Genomic DNA, 22,983 nt, shown 5'->3' with positions numbered 1-22,983 from the left:
ATCGGTGACTAGTCGACTATGAAAATAATTGTTTGTGGCAGCCCTAGTCAACTACATGCTCCTTGATGAGTCTCCCGCTCACTGCCCTCCATCAAAAATGGCACATCCATCAATAATAGGGCTGCAACAACGAATCTATGAAATCGTTAAAAATCGATAATGAAATTCGTTGGCGACGAATGCTATTATCGATTCGTCGTTTTTTTCGGGTTTTGTTTCCATAACATAACCTACTTCCTGTTGACGCACGCCACGCTGTCTTGCGGCCGGTGTAGGCATCGCGAATCATAGGGAATCATAGCGCTACCTATGGCCGGAAAGGGCAGAACCTATGACCGGAACCGGAAAAGTGGGAAAATCCGGTACCTACACCGGCGCGGCGGCTACATTTAGCATAAAACATTAGTGTCTTGTCTGTAGCCTATATTGCACTTTGGGTTACTGACATTAAGCAAAGTTATTACCTAAAACAATGCATGTATTGAGCTAGAGTTCAACTACTTTATTGAAACAATCTACCGCCATATAGTCCATGGCCTGTTGTTAAACCGTTGTTGTTAAATTTGATGTAGCAAAGCCTTTTTTATTTATATTATTTTTATTTTTTTATTAATACTTATTCATTTTGCACATGTATATGTATAGGCCTGGCTGATTTAGAAAACCTAAAATAAAATTTGCTAAATAAATCTTTTTTCCCCGTTTTTTTTGTATCTGATTAATCGATTAACCGAAAAAATAATCGGCAGATTAATCGATTATCAAAATAATCGTTAGTTGCAGCCCTAATCAATAATATTACATAATAACAACTGCTCGGATTAGATTGCTGGTTGTTTTGGTTTAATAAGTGCCGCTATACAGCTATATCGTCATATACCATCAAGGGGGGGAAATATTACATGGAACTAGGTCAAACGCGCGACTATCATGCACAAATCAGCCTAACGTTAGATAGATATCTTTACATTAAATATGTCTACCATCATCCGCTGTCAAATGCCACAGGTAATAATTTATTTCTAAATAAACAGGATTGTTCATCTCGGAAATGTGAATCGCGCTCCGATGTATTGGATTCCTATGGGAAGGCTGTGCTTGACGCTTCCATTGGACTCGGACGCCGGGACGTTCATACAATCTCCGCGTTTGTTGCAGAGGAACTGGGTGACTGGCACCCTGTGACAAACGCGCAGATAAAGCCCCTTTCACACACAGTTCCCTGTTATTTCCATGGAATCCCAAGCTGAGTCGACCGGCATTTTCGCCGTTCACACATGAGCCAAATGCCGGTAGATTCCCGTGTTGCTCCCTTTCACACATGTCGGCAATTCCCTGGTTGCTCGATCTACTTGAATCATTGAAATCAATACATGCATTCAACTGGATGCAGAACTGGAACGGGATGGGCGTTGTGTGTTCGTGCGTGCGTGTGTGTGTGTGGTGTATGCCTGTGTGTGTGTGTGTAATAATAATAATAAAACTAATAATAATAGTTTTTATTGCCATGCAATCAACTTGTCAGTCAATTGTTGCAATGTGGTATTTTATTCTCTTATGCTCTCCCTTGCTCAAGGACACCTCGACACGTGGCCAGCCGGAGTTCAAACCACCGAGCTGCCGACCTTGCAATCATTAGACGCCGGCTCTACCTCCTGAGCCACAACCACCAACCACCTTACCTTCTGGTCTGCGGTGTCTTTGTAGGTCAAACCAAAGTAGTCCTTCTCCAGCAGGTTCAGATGCTCACACACCTTAATGAACAGGAACTGGCCCTTCACTCGTTTCTGGAGGGAGGGAGGGAGGGAGGGAGGGAGGGAAGGAAAGAGGGAACATTAACATTAGGACACTAATCATCCATCATCATGAAGAATAGTTGACTTGAGTTGAATGAGTTGACATTGGAGAGCAATGCCCTCAGAGAGAGAGAGAGAGAGAGAGAGAGAGAGAGAGAGAGAGAGAGAGAGGGAGAGAGAGAGAGGGTTAGAGAGAGAGAGGAAGAGGAAGAGAGAGAGAGAGAGGGAGAGAGGGAGAGAGGAAGAGGAAGAGAGAGAGGTTAAGAGAGAGACAGAGAGAGAGAGAGAGAGAGAGAGAGACAGAGAGAGAGAGAGAGAGAGAGAGAGAGATATGGACTCAGGAGGAATATGGACTCATCCATCATCCTGTAGTGTTTCAGTGAGCAGGCTAACGCCCAGAGTTTAAACCGTCTCTGAAATGACACAGTTCATCACTCACACTCCATTACAACACGGTTATTAGGTTGTGTAGCAAGGTGCCAAGCTGTGTGTGTGTGTGTGTGTGTGTGTGTGTGTGTGTGTGTGTTCCAGTAAACTCAAAAGAATGCACACCCACAGGGCACGGTTTGGGTGTGAGCTGACATTTGACGGACACACACACACACACACACGCGCGGGCGCAGACACACATGCTCACACAGACACACACACACACACACACAGGGCCGGGGGGGTTGGCAGCTGGGCCCAGCAGGTCTGGCTGTAGAATCGCCTCCACAGCAGAACCTGCGCTGGGGGGGGGGGGGCTTTAATGGACCAGCACAACAAAAGGCCCGCGGGTCACTGACCCCCCAGGAATGACAGGGCTGACCCAGGCTTGTTGACCCCCCCCCTCTAACACCGGCCCCCGGGAGTGACAAGGCTGTTTGGGACGAATGTCTGCGTTCACAGAGAGAGAGGGAGGGAGTGAGGGGGGAGACAGAGAGAGAAAAAGAGAGATCTAGAGAGAGATAGAGGGAGAGAGAAAGAGAGAGAGATAGGGGGGAGAGAGAGGGAGAGAGAAAGATAAAGAGAGAGAGATGGAGAGAGAGAGAGATAAAGAGAGAGAGAGAGTTAGATAAAGAGAGAGAGAGGGGGAGAGGTAGAGAGGGGGAGAGGTAGAGAGGGAGAGAGGGAGAGATGGAGAGAGAGAGAGAGAGGGCGAGAGGTAGAGATGGAGAGAGAGAGAGAGAGAGAGAGAGGGGGAGAGGTAGAGAGAGATGGAGAGAGAGAGAGATAAAGAGGTAGAGACCCACCGACGTGTCTGTCTACCTCCTCAGGCGACACATTCCCGCCCTCACCGGCCAATCAGGAGAGAGCGACAATAACCATAAAACCACACAGTCAACAATGGCTGGGCTTTACTACAGAGAGACAGAGGGAGGGAGGGAGAGGGAGGGAGAGAGAGAGAGAGAGAGAGAGAGAGAGAGAGAGAGAGAGAGAGAGAGAGAGAGAGGGAGGGAGAGAGAGGGAGGGAGAGAGAGAGAGAGAGAGAGGGAGAGGGAGAGGGAGAGAGAGAGGGAGAGAGAGAGGGAGATAGAGAGAGAGAGAGAGAGAGAGAGAGAGAGAGAGAGGGGGGGAGAGTGAGGAGAGTGGAAAGAAAGATAAAGGGAGTGGGAGGGGGGGTGGACAGAGAAAGCGTGTTTAGTCCAGACGGGGTATGGGGTTGTAAAAGGTCGTAATTTTTTTTTGTGTGTGTGTGTGTGTGTATGTGTGTGCGTATTTTTTTCTGTGTGTGTGTGCGTTTGTGTGTTGGGGACGGTAGAAGCATCTGAGGTATGCTGTGAGCGTCATCACCCCTAGAGAGGAACGCCTGAGGCCTGCTTGTGTTTCCCCTCCCTCTGGGGGACAATAGACAGTGTGACACCAGCCCCCATCTGGATGGAGGGAGGGAGAGGGAGAGAGAGAGGGAGAGAGAGGGAGAGAGAGAGAGGGAGAGAGAGATGGAGAGAGAGAGAGGCTGCAGTCTAACCAAACCAATCATCAGGGCTCAGTTGTTCAAAAAGTTTAATCTGGATCAGAGTGATCCGGGATCAGATCCAGCTGGCTGACTTCCCCCTCTACGACTCAAAATCAGCCAGCTCCCTCCGATCCTGGATCAGAGGAAAAAGACATCGGGATCATTCTGATCCAGATTAAACGTTTGGGACTCCTGGTCCCAGATCTCACAGCGCGTGGAAGGAGTTGAGAGCCCCCAGGAAGCAGACACATGACGGTCCACATGGTCCAGAGATCTGCTCTGGAGGAGGAGGAGAAGGAGGAGGAGAGGATTCGTGACGGGACGGCAATAAAATAAAAAGGTTGGAACTTGGAACGTTGCAACCTACTATTACTCTAGGCGTGGCAGACACACACCTGATCTGACTGTGCCACTGCCAGGTATTGGGTCATGTGTGTGTGTGTGTGTGTGTGTGTGTGTGTGTGTGTGTGTGTGTGTGAGTGTGTGTGTGTCTAAGGCGATGCCGTTGTTTATTCTCAAACCACTGGTTTCCAAACACAGCCCCGTATCTCTGCCTGACGCTCCGACTCTTATTGACCAATCACTGTAGGGCGGAGGAATACAGTACACACACAGTCCTAGTCTCTATGAACCCTAACCCTATAAACCCTAACTCCTAAGCCCTGTCCGGACGGCATATAAATTACCTGAGGACCTCGGTAATATTTTTTTACCCTAGGACCCCAGTGATTTTAATGACCGATCCGGATGGAATAAAAAATCTCCATGCATGTTTGCGTTTCGCGTGCAAGCTGCCATTTAACATCACAGAAAAAGAAGCTGTTCCCGCCGGATATTTTGTCAGACCCACAACACAACGCACGTGTAGCAACAACAAGTCATTTGATTGGACAAGAGGCATTCCATGACTGCTGATCAGATTTCCAGAGCGAATTTACGAACGCAGCCGACACCACTTGCAGACTCGTTTTTTTCATAACACGAAACTTTACGTTTTAAAGTACCCACTCGATATAATAAACAGCAGTTTAACGATCACGAAATACTCATAATTTGTAAATACTTTCGTTTTGGGATGTGTTCGCGTTTGGGGCTGTGTGAGCATCTAATTATGTGTAGTTATGTGTTTCTAGCATGTCGATGTTCTATCAGAATGTTTTGATGTTATTAAAATTAAGAACATGAATGGCTGAAATGGCGCAAAGCGGGGAAAAACAGATACGAGATCTAAAGTCTCGAACGATTATATTTCAAAACAAACTTTAACTCCCCGAGGGCTCATTCATTCATTCAAGGACCTTCGCCTGTACAGGGGTGTGGAAAACGAAGGTTTCTGCCGAATGCTGCTAACACTGGAACCACGTTATGAAATATCAGTTAACAGATATTGGGATGTATCGTTGATGAATTTTCTCTTACAATGTATAGATTATCGGGGGTGTTATGAAGGCCCACAATTTAGAGCCAGTTAGTTTCCCCGAATCAGCCCTATTTTGCCCCTGTTATTTCCTTTATTATTTTCCATACTGTTCATGTACGTTTTCATGAAGGTGTATGTATTGTTATTGTAATTGTATAAGTTCTGTCTTAGATTTGTTTAGTATTGTGTAAGCGCCAGTTTAGTGGGCGTGGTTTTGAGTGGCGTACGTGACCGGATGTATGATTGGCGTACGTGACCGGATGTATGTTCGGTTGGTGTATATATAGCGACGGAAGTGGTCTGTGCGTCAGAGTGAGTCAGAGTGATGAGAGTAACGAGAGTGACATGAGAAGGAGAAAACGAGAAGTCGATCTAAGATGGCGGAGTCAGTAAAACGCACACCGTGCTGAAGCTGAAGACCTGAAGAGTGATTATTGAGTTTACCACTGTGACAGAGGGCAAACCTTACAGCAGCAATTCAACATCTCTCAACAGTCCACAAGGAGAACGGGAGACTCTGAGTGTCGGAGGAGACCTGCCTTTGGCATTGACTGTTAGTAGTGAATCACGGGCTACCCGCAGCACCGCGGGAGTTCGGAGTTCGTTGAGTTGGCAGCGCTAGCCCAGTTTAGCTGTGTCCCCGTTAGCCAGCCTTGCCAGCCGCCGGCTGCTAACGTTGGACCAAGCGAGACCCAAGCTGGACAGAGCCGTCGCCTTCACGAGGTGGATTGCGACCGACCGTGGACCACCGGACCTGAGCCATTCACACCTCGTCGTGGACTACGAAGAAGCCCCTTTCCCTTCGAGTTGCTACGTCACCCCCCCCCTTTGTCTACTGCCTTCCTCGAAGCACATGCGAGCTCCAACCAGGCCTCAACGCGCTCCTTTCAGTCCGGGACTCTAAGCCTTTTCCAGGCCAGGCCCTGCGTGTGAGTGAGTGATTGAGTGTGTGTGTGGCCGGCTGGGAGGGAGTATATACGGGGATGTATATATCATTTGTCTAAATAAATGTGTTCGTTCATCTTTGCTACATTACTGTGTGTTTAGTTGTCTGTTAGCTAATGCTAATGCTAATGCTAATTCTAATGCTAATGCTAATGCTAGTACTGCTAGTCTAAAGGGTTGCTGGCGCCCCCTGCCTGTATCCTCCTACACTGCCGATTTAGCTCCGAGTTAGTTAGATAACCAGCCCTTCCTAAATTCTACAGTCCTTTAGCTACTCCCTGGTTACAGGGGGGTAATATTGTACGGTTATCAATACGTCAGTTACCTTGCGATTCCCACCCCTAACTTCATCCCTGTGTGTTGTCAGACACCGTGATTTATAGAGTGCTAGATCCAGACCATACAAACTGCACAGTTTACAAGCTAATGTTAGGTAAATTCGCTAGAACTGGTTCAGAAGAAGAAATCAGTCCATCGTCACTTACATCGTCGTCGTCGATTAACCTTTTAGGTGGTTTGGTTATCCGATAGTGGAGATTCAAGGGAGTTAATAATGTCATCCACATCCATTGTTTGCACAGAGCTACCCCGGTCAAAACGGTAAATTCTAGTATTAATATCGCGCAAAATCATGCAATACTGACATGTCGATCCGGACGGTAATAAAATTACCTGAGGACCTCAGGGTTTGCTGAAACACAGTAGGTAATTCCAGCCGGAATAATTACTGGGGTCCCTGGAGTAAATCACTGACATGGTCGGTCCGGACGGGATAAAAATTACCGAATTACCCCAGGTAAAACATATATTACCGAGGTCCTCAGGTAATTTATATGCCGTCCGGACAGGGCTCTAGTCTCTATAAACCCTAACCCTGTCAACCCTAACTCCTAGGCCCAATCCCGATTATCTTTTTTACCACTTCGGCTCGTTTTGGAGTCACTCGTTTTGGAGTCACTCGTTTTGGAGCCATAGCCGTAGTGGTTCCCCGGGGGAAATGGGACAACCCTTCACGACGTCATCCGTAGTGTAATGAATGGGTTAATTCATAGTCAGCGCATACGCCTTAGAGAGAGTTCATGATATACCAGTAGGTGACTGACAGGTGTCGAGAGAACCGAAGTAAACTGGTTATACCTTTGTTGAACCCAGACTAAAGTGTCTTATTATTCTATGTCCAAGTGACATTACACGTAGTATCGTAGAAAAGCATTGACGCTCGCGATTCATTCACAACTTGAATGAACTTGAACGCGATCAAACAAGTCATAAAATAAAAAAGAACAATGCTTCATTATCAGACCATGACAGAATAAGCTCTAACCTGTATGAAACCTGTGCTCCAGTGGTGTAGTCTAGGTGATACGCAGGACTATGCCGTATACCCACTAGGAAAGGCCAAGGATTTCCGTATACCCACTTAAAAATGTGTGAGGATACGTAACGGCGTTTTGTGACAGAACTTTCACTTTCATTCATAAAATTCACCCCGTCTGTGTTACGAAGCGCTTGACTTTTGGACCATTGGGACTGACTATAGCGTCATATACCATCAACGGGCGGAAACATGAAATATGTCAAAATGCAGCACTATCATGCGCAGATCAGCCTTATAACATGTCATTTATATATATATATATATATATATATATAACAGCACAGATATATTTTTATGGCGTTACGAAATCCGATGTGACAGGAACGCTGGAGAAACACTGTCCACTGCATTAATTAACTACATGTCCTTGATGAGTCTCCCGCTCACTGCCCTCCATCAAAAATGGCACATCCATCGATAATATTACATAATAACAACTGCTCGGATTAGATTGCGAGTTGTTTTGGTATAATAAGTGCCGCAATACAGATAGCATCATATACCACCAAGGGGGGGGGGGGGGGGGGGGGGGGATTTGCGCCTATCATGCACATATCAGCCTGTGGATAGATAACTTTACGGCTACACGTGAACGCGCAAAACGGAGCGGAGGGGTGAAAACGTAGCCGGAGTGGTGAATTGGGATTCACCCCTAGTCTCTATAAACCCTAACGCTGTAAACCCTAACTCCTAGTCTCTATAAACCCTAACTCCTAGTCTCTATAAACCCTAACCCTGTAAACCCTAACTCCTAGTCTCTATAAACCCTAACTCCTAGTCTCTATAAACCCTAACCCTGTAAACCCTAACTCCTAGTCTCTATAAACCCTAACTCCTAGTCTCTATAAACCCTAACCCTGTAAACCCTAACTCCTAGTCTCTAGAAACCCTAACTCCTAGTCTCTAGAAACCCTAACTCCTAGTCTCTAGAAACCCTAACTCACTAACGTCACGTTTGCACATTCCTGCACTTCCCCCGGGCTAGCAGGCTCTTCTCCGGCCTCACCAGCTGTTGGACGCGGGGTCAACTGGGGGTAAACACACACACACACACACACACACACACACACACACACCACAGCCTCCCCGTGGGGTGGGGGGTGTGTTGTTGTCAAGGCAACACTCCATGGAAACCCAAGGGTTACCTGGGTGAGGCAGGCAGAGGGTGTCCACCGCGGAGTTGTCCGTCAGAGGGGCAGCGCTACGCCACGCTAGCGGCTAGCTAGCCTCATTAGGATTCTTCCGTTGGCTCCTGCAGGTCGTTAGGCTAGCCATTAGCATGCTAATGCTAACAGAGGACCGCAGGGGACCTCAAGGGACTTGGCTGTGTAATGCCGGGATCAGATGACACACATTGCAGCCAGGTTTTTGACACAACGTTGTTGTCGCCGACACATTTCCAGCGTCGGGCTGGTTGAACACCAGACATGTTTACCCCTCTCCTTCGCATCACACACAGCTCTTCTGTAGCCATTGATTGACAACTTCTTGACCCTTCTCCCCGACGACCTATGAACTCGCAGAGGTCGTGAAAAGCAGTGTACGAGGACAATTGGTCGGGAGTCGTACTCAGTAGTGCTGCCACCCTCCCAGCCACAGAGACGCACGGCAAGAATTTACGGCACTACGGTTGCCATGGTGACTACGGTTGCCTCATCTGACACGGTGACCATCGTGAAAGACATCAAATATTGTGAGCAGAGGAGGAGAAGACATTTTTCGTCTTCTACTCAATCTGAGTCACAAGCAGGTCAGGTGGGTGTGTGTGAGTGTTTTATGGCAGTAAGTGTGTTAACTTATGCGCTGAGCAGGCAGATCTGCCAGTGTCTGGTTCTGCAGGGCGCAGGTCTGCACAGCCAGTCAGCTGGTTTATATGTGAAAGGTTATTAACAGTATCCCTTGAATTCTCTGCCTGCAAACCCAGTACTGCTGTGGGAGATGGTAATGACTGGAATGACTCGTCTGAATTATGAATGACTGAGTGAGTCGGTCTGCAAACACCCTGCGACAGGGTTTAATAATGCAGGAGACGCTGCATACACAACCATGTTAAATACACACAACCATGTTAAATACACACAACTGTCTTTCTTAACCAAAGAACACACACACGCACAGATACAGATACACGCACGCACGCACGCACACGCACACACACACACACACACACACACACACACACACACACACACACACACACACACACACACACACACAATTAACTATTATAAGATAGCAGCAACAACCCCAACCCACCCTAACACAGGCTGACAGAAACAACAGCAGCTCCAGAAGATCAAACCGACCTCTACGACTTTGATAAAGGAGCACAGACATGGTCTGTGTATTGCACCTGTAGCCTATAATACTGCAGTGTACTGAAGGGTCTTCGGACAATTAGAGTGTCTTTCTTTAGGCGGCAAAACATTTGGACATCATTAAAAACCGCCATTCAAGATGTTCAGGTCACAGGAAGTAATTGATGTCAGATTGGGTCGGCGAGACCAGAACCGTTTGGGAACCCGGTGGGCTGAAGACATTTACCACAGTCAGCCAGTGGGAATCTTCTGGAACAGCCCTGGTGGCTCTGTCCACTTGGCTGGTAGACGGCATTCCTGACAGTCTGGACACTGTTGTGCAACCGGGGGAAGGCGGGGGGGGACCATAGGGCTTTGGGGACATGGCAGGGGAGAGGGCCTGTGTGTCTGTCTGTCTGTCCAGGGGTTTGGGAAAAGGGCAGGGGAGAGGGCCTGTCTGTCTGTCCAGGGGTTTGGGGGACAGGGCAGGGGAGAGGGTCCAGGGGACTGGGCAGGGCAGAGGGTCCAGGGGACTGGGCAGGGCAGAGGGTCCATCTGGATGTCCGTGGCCCAGAGTCAAGACTCATGACATCATGATGGCGTCCAGACATTTGGTCTTTATCATCTCCCACAGGGTTTACCAGAGGCAACCTGGGATATCTCTCTCTCTCTCTCTCTCTCTCTCTCTCTCTCTCCCTCCCTCTCTCTCTCTCCCTCTCTCTCTCTCCCTCTCTCTCTCTCTAACAAGGGAGAGAGGTTTACACAGTGAGCAGAGTGGAGGAGGGGTAAAGCAGTGTAGGGTAAACATCGGGTCCGGCTGTTTAAATCATTACGGCTCGTCTCTGCAGTACCGTGTGTCTGCAGTCAGGGTGGTTAAGGCAACTCCCATGACTGTCATTGTCATAGCAACCATGTGATAGCCTTGACCTCTCTCTCTCTCTCTCTCTCTCTCTCTCTCTCTCTCTCTCTCTCTATCTCTGTCCCTCTCTCTTCCTCCCTCTCTCTCTTCCTCTCTCTTCCTCTCTCTCCCTCTCTCCTGCGCTCTTCCTCTCTCCCTCTCTCTGCAGTCTCAGATTAGGGAAAAGGGACATTGTGAATGTAAATGATGAAGATGATAATGATGATGATGATAAGTCTGGCAACCCTCCACCCTCCCTCCCTCTTCCTCCCCCCCTCCCTCCCCCCTCCCTCCATGCTGTTCAGTAGGATTAGGCTCCAGCAGGGTCTTCATGCTCACTGAGCTGCACAGCTAAATTATTCACCAGCGTCTAGTGGGGCAGCTACACACTGATACACACAGCTACACACACGGATACACGGATACATCACAGCTGCATGGCTACATCACAGAGGGGGAGGAGGAAGGGGGTGGGTGGGAGGAGGAAGGGGAGGAGGAAGGGGAGGAGAGGGGGGTTAACTACAGCTACAGTATATACAAGCAGGCAGCCTTGAACAGAGACACCCAGCTAGGCACCACAGAGTGTGAGTGTGGTGTGTGTGGGGGGGGGGGGGGGGGTGACTAGAACTGAGATTACAATTGAGACAGAACTGAGATTAGAACTGAGATTAGAACTGAGATTAGAACTGAGATCAGAACTGAGATCAGAACTGAGATTAGAACTGAGATTAGAACTGAGATCAGAACTGAGATTACAACTGAGATGGGTCGCGTTCAGAGGTGGTATTATATCGGATACATATCTGATATTTAGCAACGCGCCTCCGTCTGAACTGTCAAGTCGCGTTTTAATGCGAGTTTTACGTCACTCTAGCAGGGTTGCAAGATGGGATTGACAATTTACAGCCTAACCAGTCTATAACCGCTAAATCCAGTAGCCCATTCGGCGGTAACCCGCCCCATCTGGCAACCCTGCACTCTAGACGCAAGTATAATAGCGAGTGCTCTACAAGAAGCCATAGCTAAGCATTTGGCTCTCTTCTTCCTCATCCTTCTTCTTTTGACCACTTGCTCGTATCATGGAAGCCACTCCTCAGTAAAAAGCACATGACAGCCCGCTTGGAGTTTGTCAAAAGGCACCTAAAGGACTCTCAGAGAAACTCAATTATCTTACAACCACCTGGCCAATACCATCCCTACAGTGAAGCATGGTGGTGCAGCGTCATATACCATCCCTACAGTGAAGCATGGTGGTGCAGCGTCATATACCATCCCTACAGTGAAGCATGGTGGTGGTGCAGCATCATACACCATCCCTACAGTGAAGCATGGTGGTGCAGCGTCATATACCATCCCTACAGTGAAGCATGGTGGTGCAGCGTCATAATATTATACCATCCCTACAGTGAAGCATGGTGGTGGTGGCATCATGCTGTGGGGATGTTTTTCAGCGGCAGGAACTGGGAGACTAGTCAGGATCGAGGGAAAGATGAATGCAACAATGTACAGAGAGATCCTTGATGAAAACCCGCTCCCAGATCTCTAATAGATCCTAGACATTACCCCCGCTCCCAGATCCCTAATAGATCCTAGACATTACCCCCGCTCCCAGATCCCTAATAGATCCTAGACATTACCCCCGCTCCCAGATCTCTAATAGATCCTAGACATTACCCCCGCTCCCAGATCCCTAATAGATCCTAGACATTACCCCCGCTCCCAGATCCCAGAGACAGATAGATTCCAGGGAAGGCAGCATGACCTGTAGTTTAGATATGCCAGTGTGTTCTGGGTGACTGGCCTGCAACAATACCTCCACCCCCCCGCTAATGATGCCTCAGCTCTCTGGGCCGCCAACAAAGCCCTGTCTGTTCAACTGCCTGGCCTGGACTGGCTCATTAGGACAGCCTGTCTGTCTGTCTGTCTGTCTCTCAACCCTGCTGTCTGTCTGTCTGTTCAACTGCCTGGCCTGGACTGGCTCATTAGGACAGCCTGTCTGTCTGTCTGTCTGTCTGTTCAACTGCCTGGCCTGGATTGGCTCATTAGGACAGCCTGCCTGTCTGTCTGTCTGTCTCTCAACCCTGCTGTCTGTCTGTGTGTCTGTCTGTGTGTCTGTCTGTCTGTCTGTCTCTCAACCCTGCTGTCTGTCTGTCTGTTCAACTGCCTGGTCTGGACTGGCTCATTAGGACAGCCTGTCTGTCTGTCTGTCTGTCTGTCTCTCAACCCTGCTGTCTGTCTGTCTGTCTGTTCAACTGCCTGGTCTGGACTGGCTCATTAGGACAGCATGTCTGTCTGTCTGTCTCTCAACCCTGCTGTTTGTCTGTCTCTCTGTCTGTCTGTCTGTCTCTCAACCCTGCTGTTTGTCTGTCTCTCTGTCTGCCTGTCCCTCAACCCTGCTGTCTGTCCGTCTGTCTGTATGTCTCTCAACCCTGCTGCCTGTCTGTCTCTCAACCCTATTGTCTGTCCGTCTCTGTCTGTATGTCCCTCAATCCTGCTGTCTGTCTGTCTGTCTCTCAACCCTGCTGTCTGTCTGTCTGTCTGTCTGTTTGTTTGTCTGTTTGTCAGTCTCTCAACCCTACTGCCTGTCTGTCTGTTTGTCTGTCTCTCAACCCTGCTGTCTGCCTGTTTGTTTGTCTGCATGTCTGTCTCTCAACCCTGCTGTCTGTCTGTCTGTCTGTCTACCCTGATGTCTGTCTCTAAATGCATGTTCAGCTCGACTCCCAGGTCCATAGAGTTGACCTCAACTGGACTGTGGTCAATAACATGAGGTAGAACCTGAGGTAGAACCTGAGGTAGAACATGAGGTAGAACATGAGGTAGAACCTGAGGTAGAACCTGAGGTAGAACACAGGAGGACTAGCTAGCATGTTAGCATGTTGATATTTAGCGTTGACTTCATGGACCGTGAGGATCCCTCATTCACCCCTCATTAACCCCCCCCCCCCCCCCCCCCCCCCTGCTTAATTACCCTGCCCCCCCACCCCCATTAACCCCCCCCCTCATTACCCTGCCCCGCACCACCATTAACCTCTCATTAACCCCCTCCCCCTCATTAAACTGCCCCCCACCCCTCCTCATTATCGTCCCCTCTTCACCCGGTCATCCCTCGCCCATCTTGGCTACAGTAACTGTCCATATAAGGAGGGGGTCAGGAGGGGCGGGGGGGGGCAGGGTCAGGGGTCAGGAGGGGCGGGGGGGGCAGGGTCAGGGGTCAGGAGGGGTGCCAGGGTCAGGGGTCAGGAGGGGTGCTGGGCCACGTGTTCAGGGGTGGGACAGCAGATGCTGTAGGTCTAATCTGTAGGGGGGTTCAGACTGGAACCCCCCTCTAATCTGGCCTGTGTGTGTGTGTAAGGGACCCCCCTCTAATCTGGCCTGTGTGTGTGTGTAAGGGACCCCCCTCTAATCTGGCCTGTGTGTGTGTGTGTGTGTGTGTGTGTGTGTCTAATCTGGCCTGGTGGGCGTCGGACCCCCAGCCACCAGACGATCCCCCTGCAGCGCGCTTAGCTTCTACCCCGGCTACCCTGGCTTTACTGTAGGTTACTGTAGTTCACTGTTGTTTACTGTAGTTCACTGTAGTTTACTGTAGTTCACTGTAGGTTATTGTAGGTTACTGTAGTTTACTGTAGTTCAATGTAGTTTACTGTAGTTCACTGTGGCCGTCAGCCTGTCTAGTAGCGGAGAGCACAATTGTCCATCAGACAAACTAACTGAAAATCAGCTGCCAAACTGGTTTATCTCCTCATGTTCCGTGGGTGTGTGTGTGTGTGTGTGTGTGTGTGTGTGTGTGTGTGTGTGTGTGTTACATTTACATTTTAGGCATTTAGCAGACGTTTTTACGACTTACAACCAACACATTGACTTAAGTAGGTGAATCAACTATCATACCATCAGTCATGACAGGAACAGATGATCTACGTATGCTCAGGCCAGGGGCCAATGGCTGTCGTAGTGCTAGAAGAAGGTGTGTGTGTGTGTGTGTGTGTGTGTGTGTTTACAGGTGGATGTCCCGTTGATATCACCATTAACTGCGGCAGCAGTGGAGCTAAATATAGATCCAGCCTGCAGCACAAACACACACACACTCGCACACACACACAGGGAGGACAGCCAACCTCCCACCTCCTCAGTAGGATTACCCATAGTCCTGTTCACCTTCTGCACAAACATTATCATAATGAATTGTGTGTGTGTGTGAGTGTGTGTGTGTGTGTGTGTGAGAGAGAGAGTCCTGAGGCAGAAGAGAGGGAGGAGGACCAGTGACCTTGGCCTCGTCAGCAGAGTGGAGAAGAAGAGCAGGAGTACACATGATAACACACACACTCTCTCTCTCTCTCTCTCTCTCTCTCTCTCTCTCTCTCTCTCTCTCTCTCTCTCTCTCTCTCTCTCTCTCTCTCTCTCTCTCTCTCTCTCTCTCTCTCTCTCTCTCTCTCTCTCTCTCTCTCTCTCTCTCTCTCTCTCTCTCTCTCTCTCTCTCTCTCTCTCTCTCTCACACACACACACACACAAACACAAACCTACCCTCACACGTACACTCTCTCTCTCTCTCTCTCTCTCTCTCTCACACACCTACCCTCACACGTACACACACACACCAAACACACTCCGTGAACACACACTCTCACCTCGACTTCGCAGGGAAACTGTGACCCGTCCAGTAGGACGACCTGACAGCCCACCATCTTCACCTTCCTGGTGAGGGGGGACTTCAGGATGGAGTGGCCCTCAGGCTTGGGGCTGGCCGGCACCTCCTCCTCCGCCTCCTTCTTCTCCTCCTCCTCCCCCTCTCCCTCCGCTTTCTTCTCCTCCGTACCCTTCTCCACCGACTCCTGCTCTCCCTTCTCCTCCTTCGCAGGCTAGGCAGACACAAACGGAGACAGACACACACACACACACACACACAGTTAGTTAGTTACTTTAGCAGGCGAGATAGACAACAGGCTCCAGCCACACACACACACACACACACACACACACACACACACACACGAGACCATCCAGTCTACAGGTGAATCAGATTAATTATCTAATCTAATCTAATCTAGTTTAATCTAGTTTTAGTACCATCTCTCCCGTAGTCCTGCTCTCTGTCTGAGGACCCTCACGAGTCGAGGGCTCTTTAATCTCCGAAAAACACCCACACACACCCACACACACCCACACACACACCCACACACACACACTGCTGTTGACCAGCTGTGACTGTTTCCATTGGCTAGATCTCGGGGGATGATGTCACAGGGTGGATACACATGGAACAAGAGGAGGAGGTTTTCTGGCCAGGCCTGGGCCAGTGACAGGCGTCTGAGGAGACGCTGCAGCAGGCCATGGCTGCTCTGGCTGTCTGTCTCTCTCACTCCTCCTGTTAAATAAACCTTCTGTAAGCAGGACGACAGATCTCCGGAGGTCCAAACACTGTGGTTTTGTTTCTGATACCAGATCTTCATTCCATCACTCCTTATACAGGAGAATGACGCTTCACTATGAGGTATAGAGAGAGAAAGGGGGAGGGAGAGAGAGAGGGAGGGGGAGGGGGAGGGATAGAGAAAGAGAGGGAGGGAGAGAGAGAGAGAGAGAGAGAGTGAGAGAGTGAGAGAGAGAGGGAGGGAGATAGAGGGGGGGAAGAGTGAGAGAGAGGGGGAGAGAGAAAAAAGAGAGAGAGAGAGAGAGAGAGAGAGAGAGAGAGAGCGAGAGAGACGGTCTGATTCTACAGGGTGGCGAGAGCTGTGGAGGAGCCAGGTCAGGTGACTTGAGGCGTTTTGGTGACTTTATTCACCAAAAATGCATAAATTATGAGGCCTCATTTTGTAGTCAATCAGAGTCGCTGGGGACATATCATAAAAGCCTTGGCAGGCTGGGCGGTGATTGTTCCGGAATGCTCTGGCAGTTGGTGAGGTAATCACAGCGGTGCGTTTCCAGCTCCTATTAGGCCGTCCTCCCATTTCTACCTCCACCAGCCTCCACCGCTAGACACTAGTACACATCAATGCTACACACTGTACGATCATTAATATTATCCTGTTTGTTCATTATGAATACTATACAGCATCTCTACTATAGACACCTAGTTATCTACCTGTGTGTCTGCTATAGACAGCTAGTTATCTACCTGTGTGTCTATAGACACCTAGTTATCTACCTGTGTGTCTGCTATAGACACCTAGTTATCTACCTGTGTGTCTACTATAGACAGCTAGTTATCTACCTGTGTGTCTGCTATAGACAGCTAGTTATCTACCTGTGTGTCTACTATAGACAGCTAGTTATCTACCTGTGTGTCTGCTATAGACAGCTAGTTATCTACCTGTGTGTCTGCTATAGACACCTAGTTATCTACCTGTGTGTCTATAGACACCTAGTTATCTACCTGTGTGTCTATAGACACCTAGTTATCTACCTGTGTGTCTGCTATAGACAGCTAGTTATCTACCTGTGTGTCTGCTATAGACAGCTAGTTATCTACCTGTGTGTCTGCTATAGACACCTAGTTATCTACCTGTGTGTCTGCGCTGGCCGTCGAGTGGCTCTCCTCCTCCGACTTCACTTCCTGTCTCTTTTCTACTTCCTCTCCGTTCACTTCCTGGTTGTCCCCATTTACAGAGGGCGGTGTCTGCTGCTGCTGCTGTTGCTGCTCGGCCTCCGCCTTCTCCCCTCCCTCCTCCTCCTGCTCCTCCTCCTTGACGGCGTCGGGGGCGGGGGGCGACGCCTCCTCCTTGTCCTTAGGCACCACCTGACTCTGAGACTTCTGCTTTTTCAGCCACGGGGGGAGGAACCGCGAGATGCCCTTGCCCTCCCTCTTCTCCGGCGCCCCCCCGGGGGCGGGGCTAGAGACGGGGCTAGTATCGGGGGCGGCGTCTTCCTCCTCCCCGTTCTGCGGGGCGGCAGTGTCTGCGGCTGCGGCGTTGTCGGCAGCAGGCTCCGCCTCTTCCTTGTTCTCCAGGGCGGGGGGAGGGGCCTCTGCTGCGGCGGCGGCGGGGGGCTCTGGGGCGTGGCTCTCGCCGTTGGTCTTGTTCTCAGCCGGCGCTGATTGGTCGTTCTCCGGTTGTTGTTCTTGCTGTTGCTCCGCCCCCTTCTCCGGCTCCTTCTTCACCTCTGTCTCGGATCCCACCTCTGTCGTCATGGTTACCGATCACACTGGAGAGAGAGGGGGAGAGAGAGAGAGAGAGAGAGGGTTAAAAAAAGAAATCACACTTTAACGAGAGAGGGGGAGAGAGGGAGCACGAGAGAGTGAAAGAGAAAGAGAGAAAGTGAAGGTAACGTCATTGATTCAGCTGGCAGCTGGAGGAACATATCACACTACTAGCCTGGAGACAAATGTCTTGGTAGTAACACAACATTGTTATTCCTCAGCAGTGTTTCAGTGTTTCAGTAGGCGATTCATGTTGATGGTTTTAAATGGCATTGGTGACATCATCATGACATGATGACAGGATATCATCAGGTCTTCTGACGCTGGCTTTCTCTGTGTACCACACGTACAAAAGAAGAGATTTGGTGAGGCTGCATTCTCATTTTAAGCACCCAGATTGTGGAATGCACTGCCAGTTTACATTAGGGATGCAACCTCAGCACATATGTTCAAGTCAAGACTAAAAACCCATCTTTTTAATATTGCCTTTAAATGACTCAATAATTAAATTAAGATTATATAATGATTAAAGCACTTTGAGCTGCAACGTTTGCAGGAAAAGCGCTAGCCTATACAAATAAAGTTATTATTATTATTATTATTATTATTATTATTATTATATATGCCAGGTGTAACCTGAGGTGATTATGGGAGGGTGGGCTCACTGTTGCGGCTTCCACACTGGCAGTGTGTCTTCACGCTTGAGATGTGCGAATTTAGACCAGACATTGGTATTAACTCAATAAAATCGTTTTTTTCTCACTTTGCACATAATGTTTTTTTTTATGAATTGGAGTGTTACAATTTCTTTAGCTGTGTAGTTTTATTGAGTTAAAACCAATGTCTGGTCTAAAGACAGAGAGAGAGGGAGTGGTACGTATAGAATTTCTGGTCTAAAGACAGAGAGAGAGAGAGAGTGATACGTATAGAATGTCTGGTCTAAAGACAGAGAGAGAGAGTGGTACGTATAGATTCTATACTATAGAATGTCTGGTCTAAAGACAGAGAGAGAGAGAGAGAGTGGTACGTATAGAATGTCTGGTCTAAAGACAGAGAGAGAGAGAGAGAGGGGTACGTATAGAATGTCTGGTCTAAAGACAGAGAGAGAGAGAGTGGTACGTATAGAATGTCTGGTCTAAAGACAGAGAGAGAGATAGGGGTACGTATAGAATGTCTGGTCTAAAGACAGAGAGAGAGAGAGAGAGAGAGAGAGAGAGAGAGAGAGAGAGAGAGAGAGAGAGAGAGAGAGAGAGAGTGGTACGTATAGAATGTCTGGTCTAAAGACCGAGAGAGAGAGAGAGAGAGAGAGAGAGAGAGAGAGAGAGAGAGAGAGAGTGGTACGTATAGAATGTCTGGTCTAAAGACAGAGAGAGAGAGAGAGAGAGAGAGAGAGAGAGAGAGAGAGAGAGAGAGAGAGAGAGAGAGAGAGAGAGAGAGAGAGAGAGAGGGGTACGTATAGAATGTCTGGTCTAAAGACAGAGAGAGAGAGAGTGGTACGTATAGAATGTCTGGTCTAAAGACAGAGAGAGAGAGAGGGGTACGTATAGAATGTCTGGTCTAAAGACAGAGAGAGAGAGAGTGGTACGTATAGAATGTCTGGTCTAAAGACAGAGAGAGAGAGAGAGTGGTACGTATATAATGTCTGGTCTAAAGACAGAGAGAGAGAGAGTGGTACGTATAGAATGTCTGGTCTAAAGACAGAGAGAGAGAGAGAGGGGTACGTATAGAACGGAAGCATCAGCTCAGATGAACATCCCAACTTCAACCTCAACTGGGTCTGTTGTTAATAAAGTTGCGTTTAAACCTAAACGTCCATCCGTGGTACATCAAACACAGTGATCCAGCCAATAGACCTATCGCTAAGCCACACCCCCTTTGAAAACTCAGACAAACAAACAACTCTTGATCAAATTCTTCACTGACAGTGACTGACTGGTCGACCGTGACTGAATGACATTCAATGACTTACAATGGCGGGAGTTGGCACATTTCTGATTTACAACTAAGTAATAGACATGAACAAGAATATTTAGTCAAGGAGCTTTTGACCATCAGATATTAGCGAGTTGTTTGTCCGAGTTTTCTGCCTGTAGTGACTTTTGCTGTGATATGATTGGACAATTTCTATTTTGGGGCGTGGCTTAGCGATAGGTCTATAGGAGTGCCTGTCCTAGTATGTCTGTAGGTCTTTCCGAGGAGAGGTATGTCTGTAGGTCTGTCCTAGGAGAGGTATGTCTGTAGGTCTGTCCTAGGAGAGGTATGTTGTCTGTAGGTCTGTCCTAGAAGAGGTATGTCTGTAGGTCTGTCCTAGAAGAGGTATGTCTGTAGGTCTGTCCTAGGAGAGGTATGTCTCAGGGGCCTGAGGCCGCCAGCAGGTAGACGACCAGGCTTGCTTCCACCCAAATACCACCGACAGCCCCTCACACGCAGACAGGCCTCCGTCTGTAAATGGACTGCACTTTTCCGGACTATAAAGGACGATGCACACAGCGTGCGATTTCTGTTGCGCGTCAACATTCCATTTTGAAGTTTGAATGGAAGTCTATGAGAACATCGCATCTCAACACACACACATTTTAATCGCACGGTGAAAATTCGATTCCATTCATTTTGAATGGGACAATGCAGTGCGACAAAACTCGCACGCCGTGTGCTTTGTCCCATTCAAAATGAATGGAATCGAATTTTCACCGTGCGATTAAAATCGGGGCTGTGTGTGTTGAGATGCGATGTTCTCATAGACTTCCATTCAAACTTCAAAATGGAATGTTGACGCGCAACAGAAATCGCACGCTGTGTGCATTGGCCTTTAGTCACACTTTTTTTCATAGTTTTACATTACCGTCTACAGCCGCGAGAGGGCGCTCTGGGCTTGTGACAACTATATGCTGCTCCTGTACCACTGAAGAAATTAACTGAAACATTAACGGGAGCTTGGTGAACTTGTTTACTGGTAACTTGCTTGTTGGACTAGCTGGCTTGTTATGTTAATTTAGCCTATTCAGCCTCCCAGGTATGTTCTTTATGCTATTGTGTAGCTGAATAACTGTTAATGTGTTACGTTAACATACCAGACACCTATTCAGCCTGTTATTCTGTGTGCTATTGTGTAGTTGAATAACTTGCTTTTCCAGATTAAATGTCTGTTCTTGGTCTTGGATTTTGTGAAATACATTTCTAAATAAATGCGACTTATAGTCCAGTGCGACTTATAGTCCGGAAAATATGGTATATACAGTGCCTTGCAAAAGTACTTTTTACCTATTTTATTACATTACAACCTGTAATTTAAACATTTTTTTAATCAGAATTTTATTTAATGAATCTGCACAAAATAGTGTTAGTTTTTAAATTAAATGAGAAATAGAAGAATTTAAAAAAATAAAGAACTGAAAATTGGCATGTGCATATGTATTCACCCCCTTTGTTATGAAGCCCCTAAAAACCTCTGGTGCAACCAATTACCTTCAGAAGTCACATCATTAGTCCACTTGTATGCAATCTAAGTGTCACATGATCTGTCAGTATATACACACCTTTTCTGAAAGGCCCCAGAGGCTGCAACACCTAAGCAAGAGGCACCACCAACCAAACACTGCCATGAAGACCAAGGAACTCTCCAAACAAGTCCGAGACAAAGTTGTTGGCAGGTTTTAGCGCGGCCCAAAATCAAGCGGCGGCCCCCGTTTATACGAACACATGGGCTGGCCCAATCACATGCTTAGGCCCTGCTGTCCATCGGCCCCCTCCCCCACTCTGATCCCTCGGCCGACAACCCAAGTGCATTGTCATTATTTATAATCTAAAAATAGAAAAGTTTTTTTATCAAAACCGTCTGAAACCGGATTTTTAATTTTTTATTTTTACCTGCTTGCACTCAATTTGCACTCGTTTGCATTTATATTTATAGATGTTTTTGTTTACGTTTTCTATTCTATTGTATATTCTATGTTGTTCAAAGAATAAAACTGGAACATGTCACATGTTTGTCGTGTGTGAAAATAACAATGATACAGTCTGAATCTGCCGTTCAATGAGTGAGAGGTTTGGTCAGTTGTGAAGAATAACTGAGGATTAATATCTAATTGGGATTATATTTAAGGGTAACGAATCACTCTATGGGAAAGATAGTTGCCTTCTTGGTAGATAGGAAAGTTTTTTTACAATTACTCGCTTACATTTAATAAGATCATTTTCGCTGCTCTCTGTAAAGCGCATTGGGTCACTTTTGTGAGAAATGCGCTATAGAAATAAAATGTGATTTGATTTGATATCAATCAATCAATCAAACTTTATTTATGTTCTATAGCACAAATCATGCATTGAATGTAACTCCAAGTGCAGTATTTACTAAACCACAATATAATAAAACAACAGCAAAACGGATCAAGAGTGTTTGTGCACAGCGCCACTGTGTGTGAAGGCGCTACTGAAAGTGATGACAGAACGCATGTCTCAGAAGATACGCGGTCACTTAGTGACGCAAAGGTAGTTCTGTATTTATCTCTATCTGTATTAGTACATTTATTTTGAAAGCTCTATTTTGACAGCTCTACCATGGGCACTTTTATTTTGATGGGGCATTCTTTGTTGATTGACTTACGACAGTTCAGGACGAGTCAGTCTCGCGGCATGTGGTTTTTATGAAAAGCTTTAAGTATGTTCACTGCATAATTCTAAGTCTAATATTTCAGTGATTATTGAGCAGTATTCAAATATTTAAATACATTGAGCAGCAGTTGAAACTTTGTCTAAGAACCAAGATATTGAGAAAGCAGTTCATTCAATGAAGACGCTGTTCCAAGAGATGATCTTCCGTGCAGGCGTGCACCCTGGATCAGCGGAGCTGGTGTGTTAAGTGTTCATGTGTTTTCATGTATGGTGTAGCTTACAAAAGTCTGCCTTGCCACTTATATTTGTGAAACTAAGTAGCCTAAATGTGTTGCGACTGTGCTTACGGTGTTTTAATGGTGTTCGACATGTGTATTGTAGCAGTAGGGCTCAATTATTTGAAATTGGCGCTCCTTTTTTTTTTTTAGTCTTTGACGGTTTTTCGGTTTCAATAATTGGAAACCGTCCATCCCTAATTGTCATGTTCGTAGATAAGATAGTGAAAGGGGGTGCCCAGAAAATTAGGGAGAAAAAAAGTAAGAAGCTAGCAGAGGATGCCTCAAAATGTCAGAA

The 22,983-nt window shown here is 47.6% G+C and overlaps 1 protein-coding gene across 1 annotated transcript in view; it reads right to left on the bottom strand.

Annotated features, from left to right (window-relative positions):
* The window catches only part of epb41l2 (erythrocyte membrane protein band 4.1 like 2), a 136,516-nt gene that overhangs the window by 77,896 nt on the left and 35,637 nt on the right, over positions 1-22,983 (bottom strand). The window contains exons 2-4 of the mRNA XM_080533957.1: positions 17,167-17,804; positions 15,296-15,526; positions 1,683-1,787 (exon numbers count right to left, since the gene is read on the bottom strand). Coding sequence (XP_080390083.1) covers positions 1,683-1,787; positions 15,296-15,526; positions 17,167-17,790 — 960 coding nt within the window. The 5' untranslated portion in view covers positions 17,791-17,804. The remainder of the gene's footprint in view (positions 1-1,682; positions 1,788-15,295; positions 15,527-17,166; positions 17,805-22,983) is intronic.

This window comes from Nansenia antarctica (assembly GCF_963989245.1).
Source record: "Nansenia antarctica genome assembly, chromosome: 6".
In the NCBI taxonomy this organism is placed as follows: Eukaryota; Metazoa; Chordata; class Actinopteri; order Argentiniformes; family Microstomatidae; genus Nansenia; species Nansenia antarctica.
Note: the sequence above shows the minus strand (reverse complement) of the source record. Positions and strands in the feature narration are given on the sequence as shown.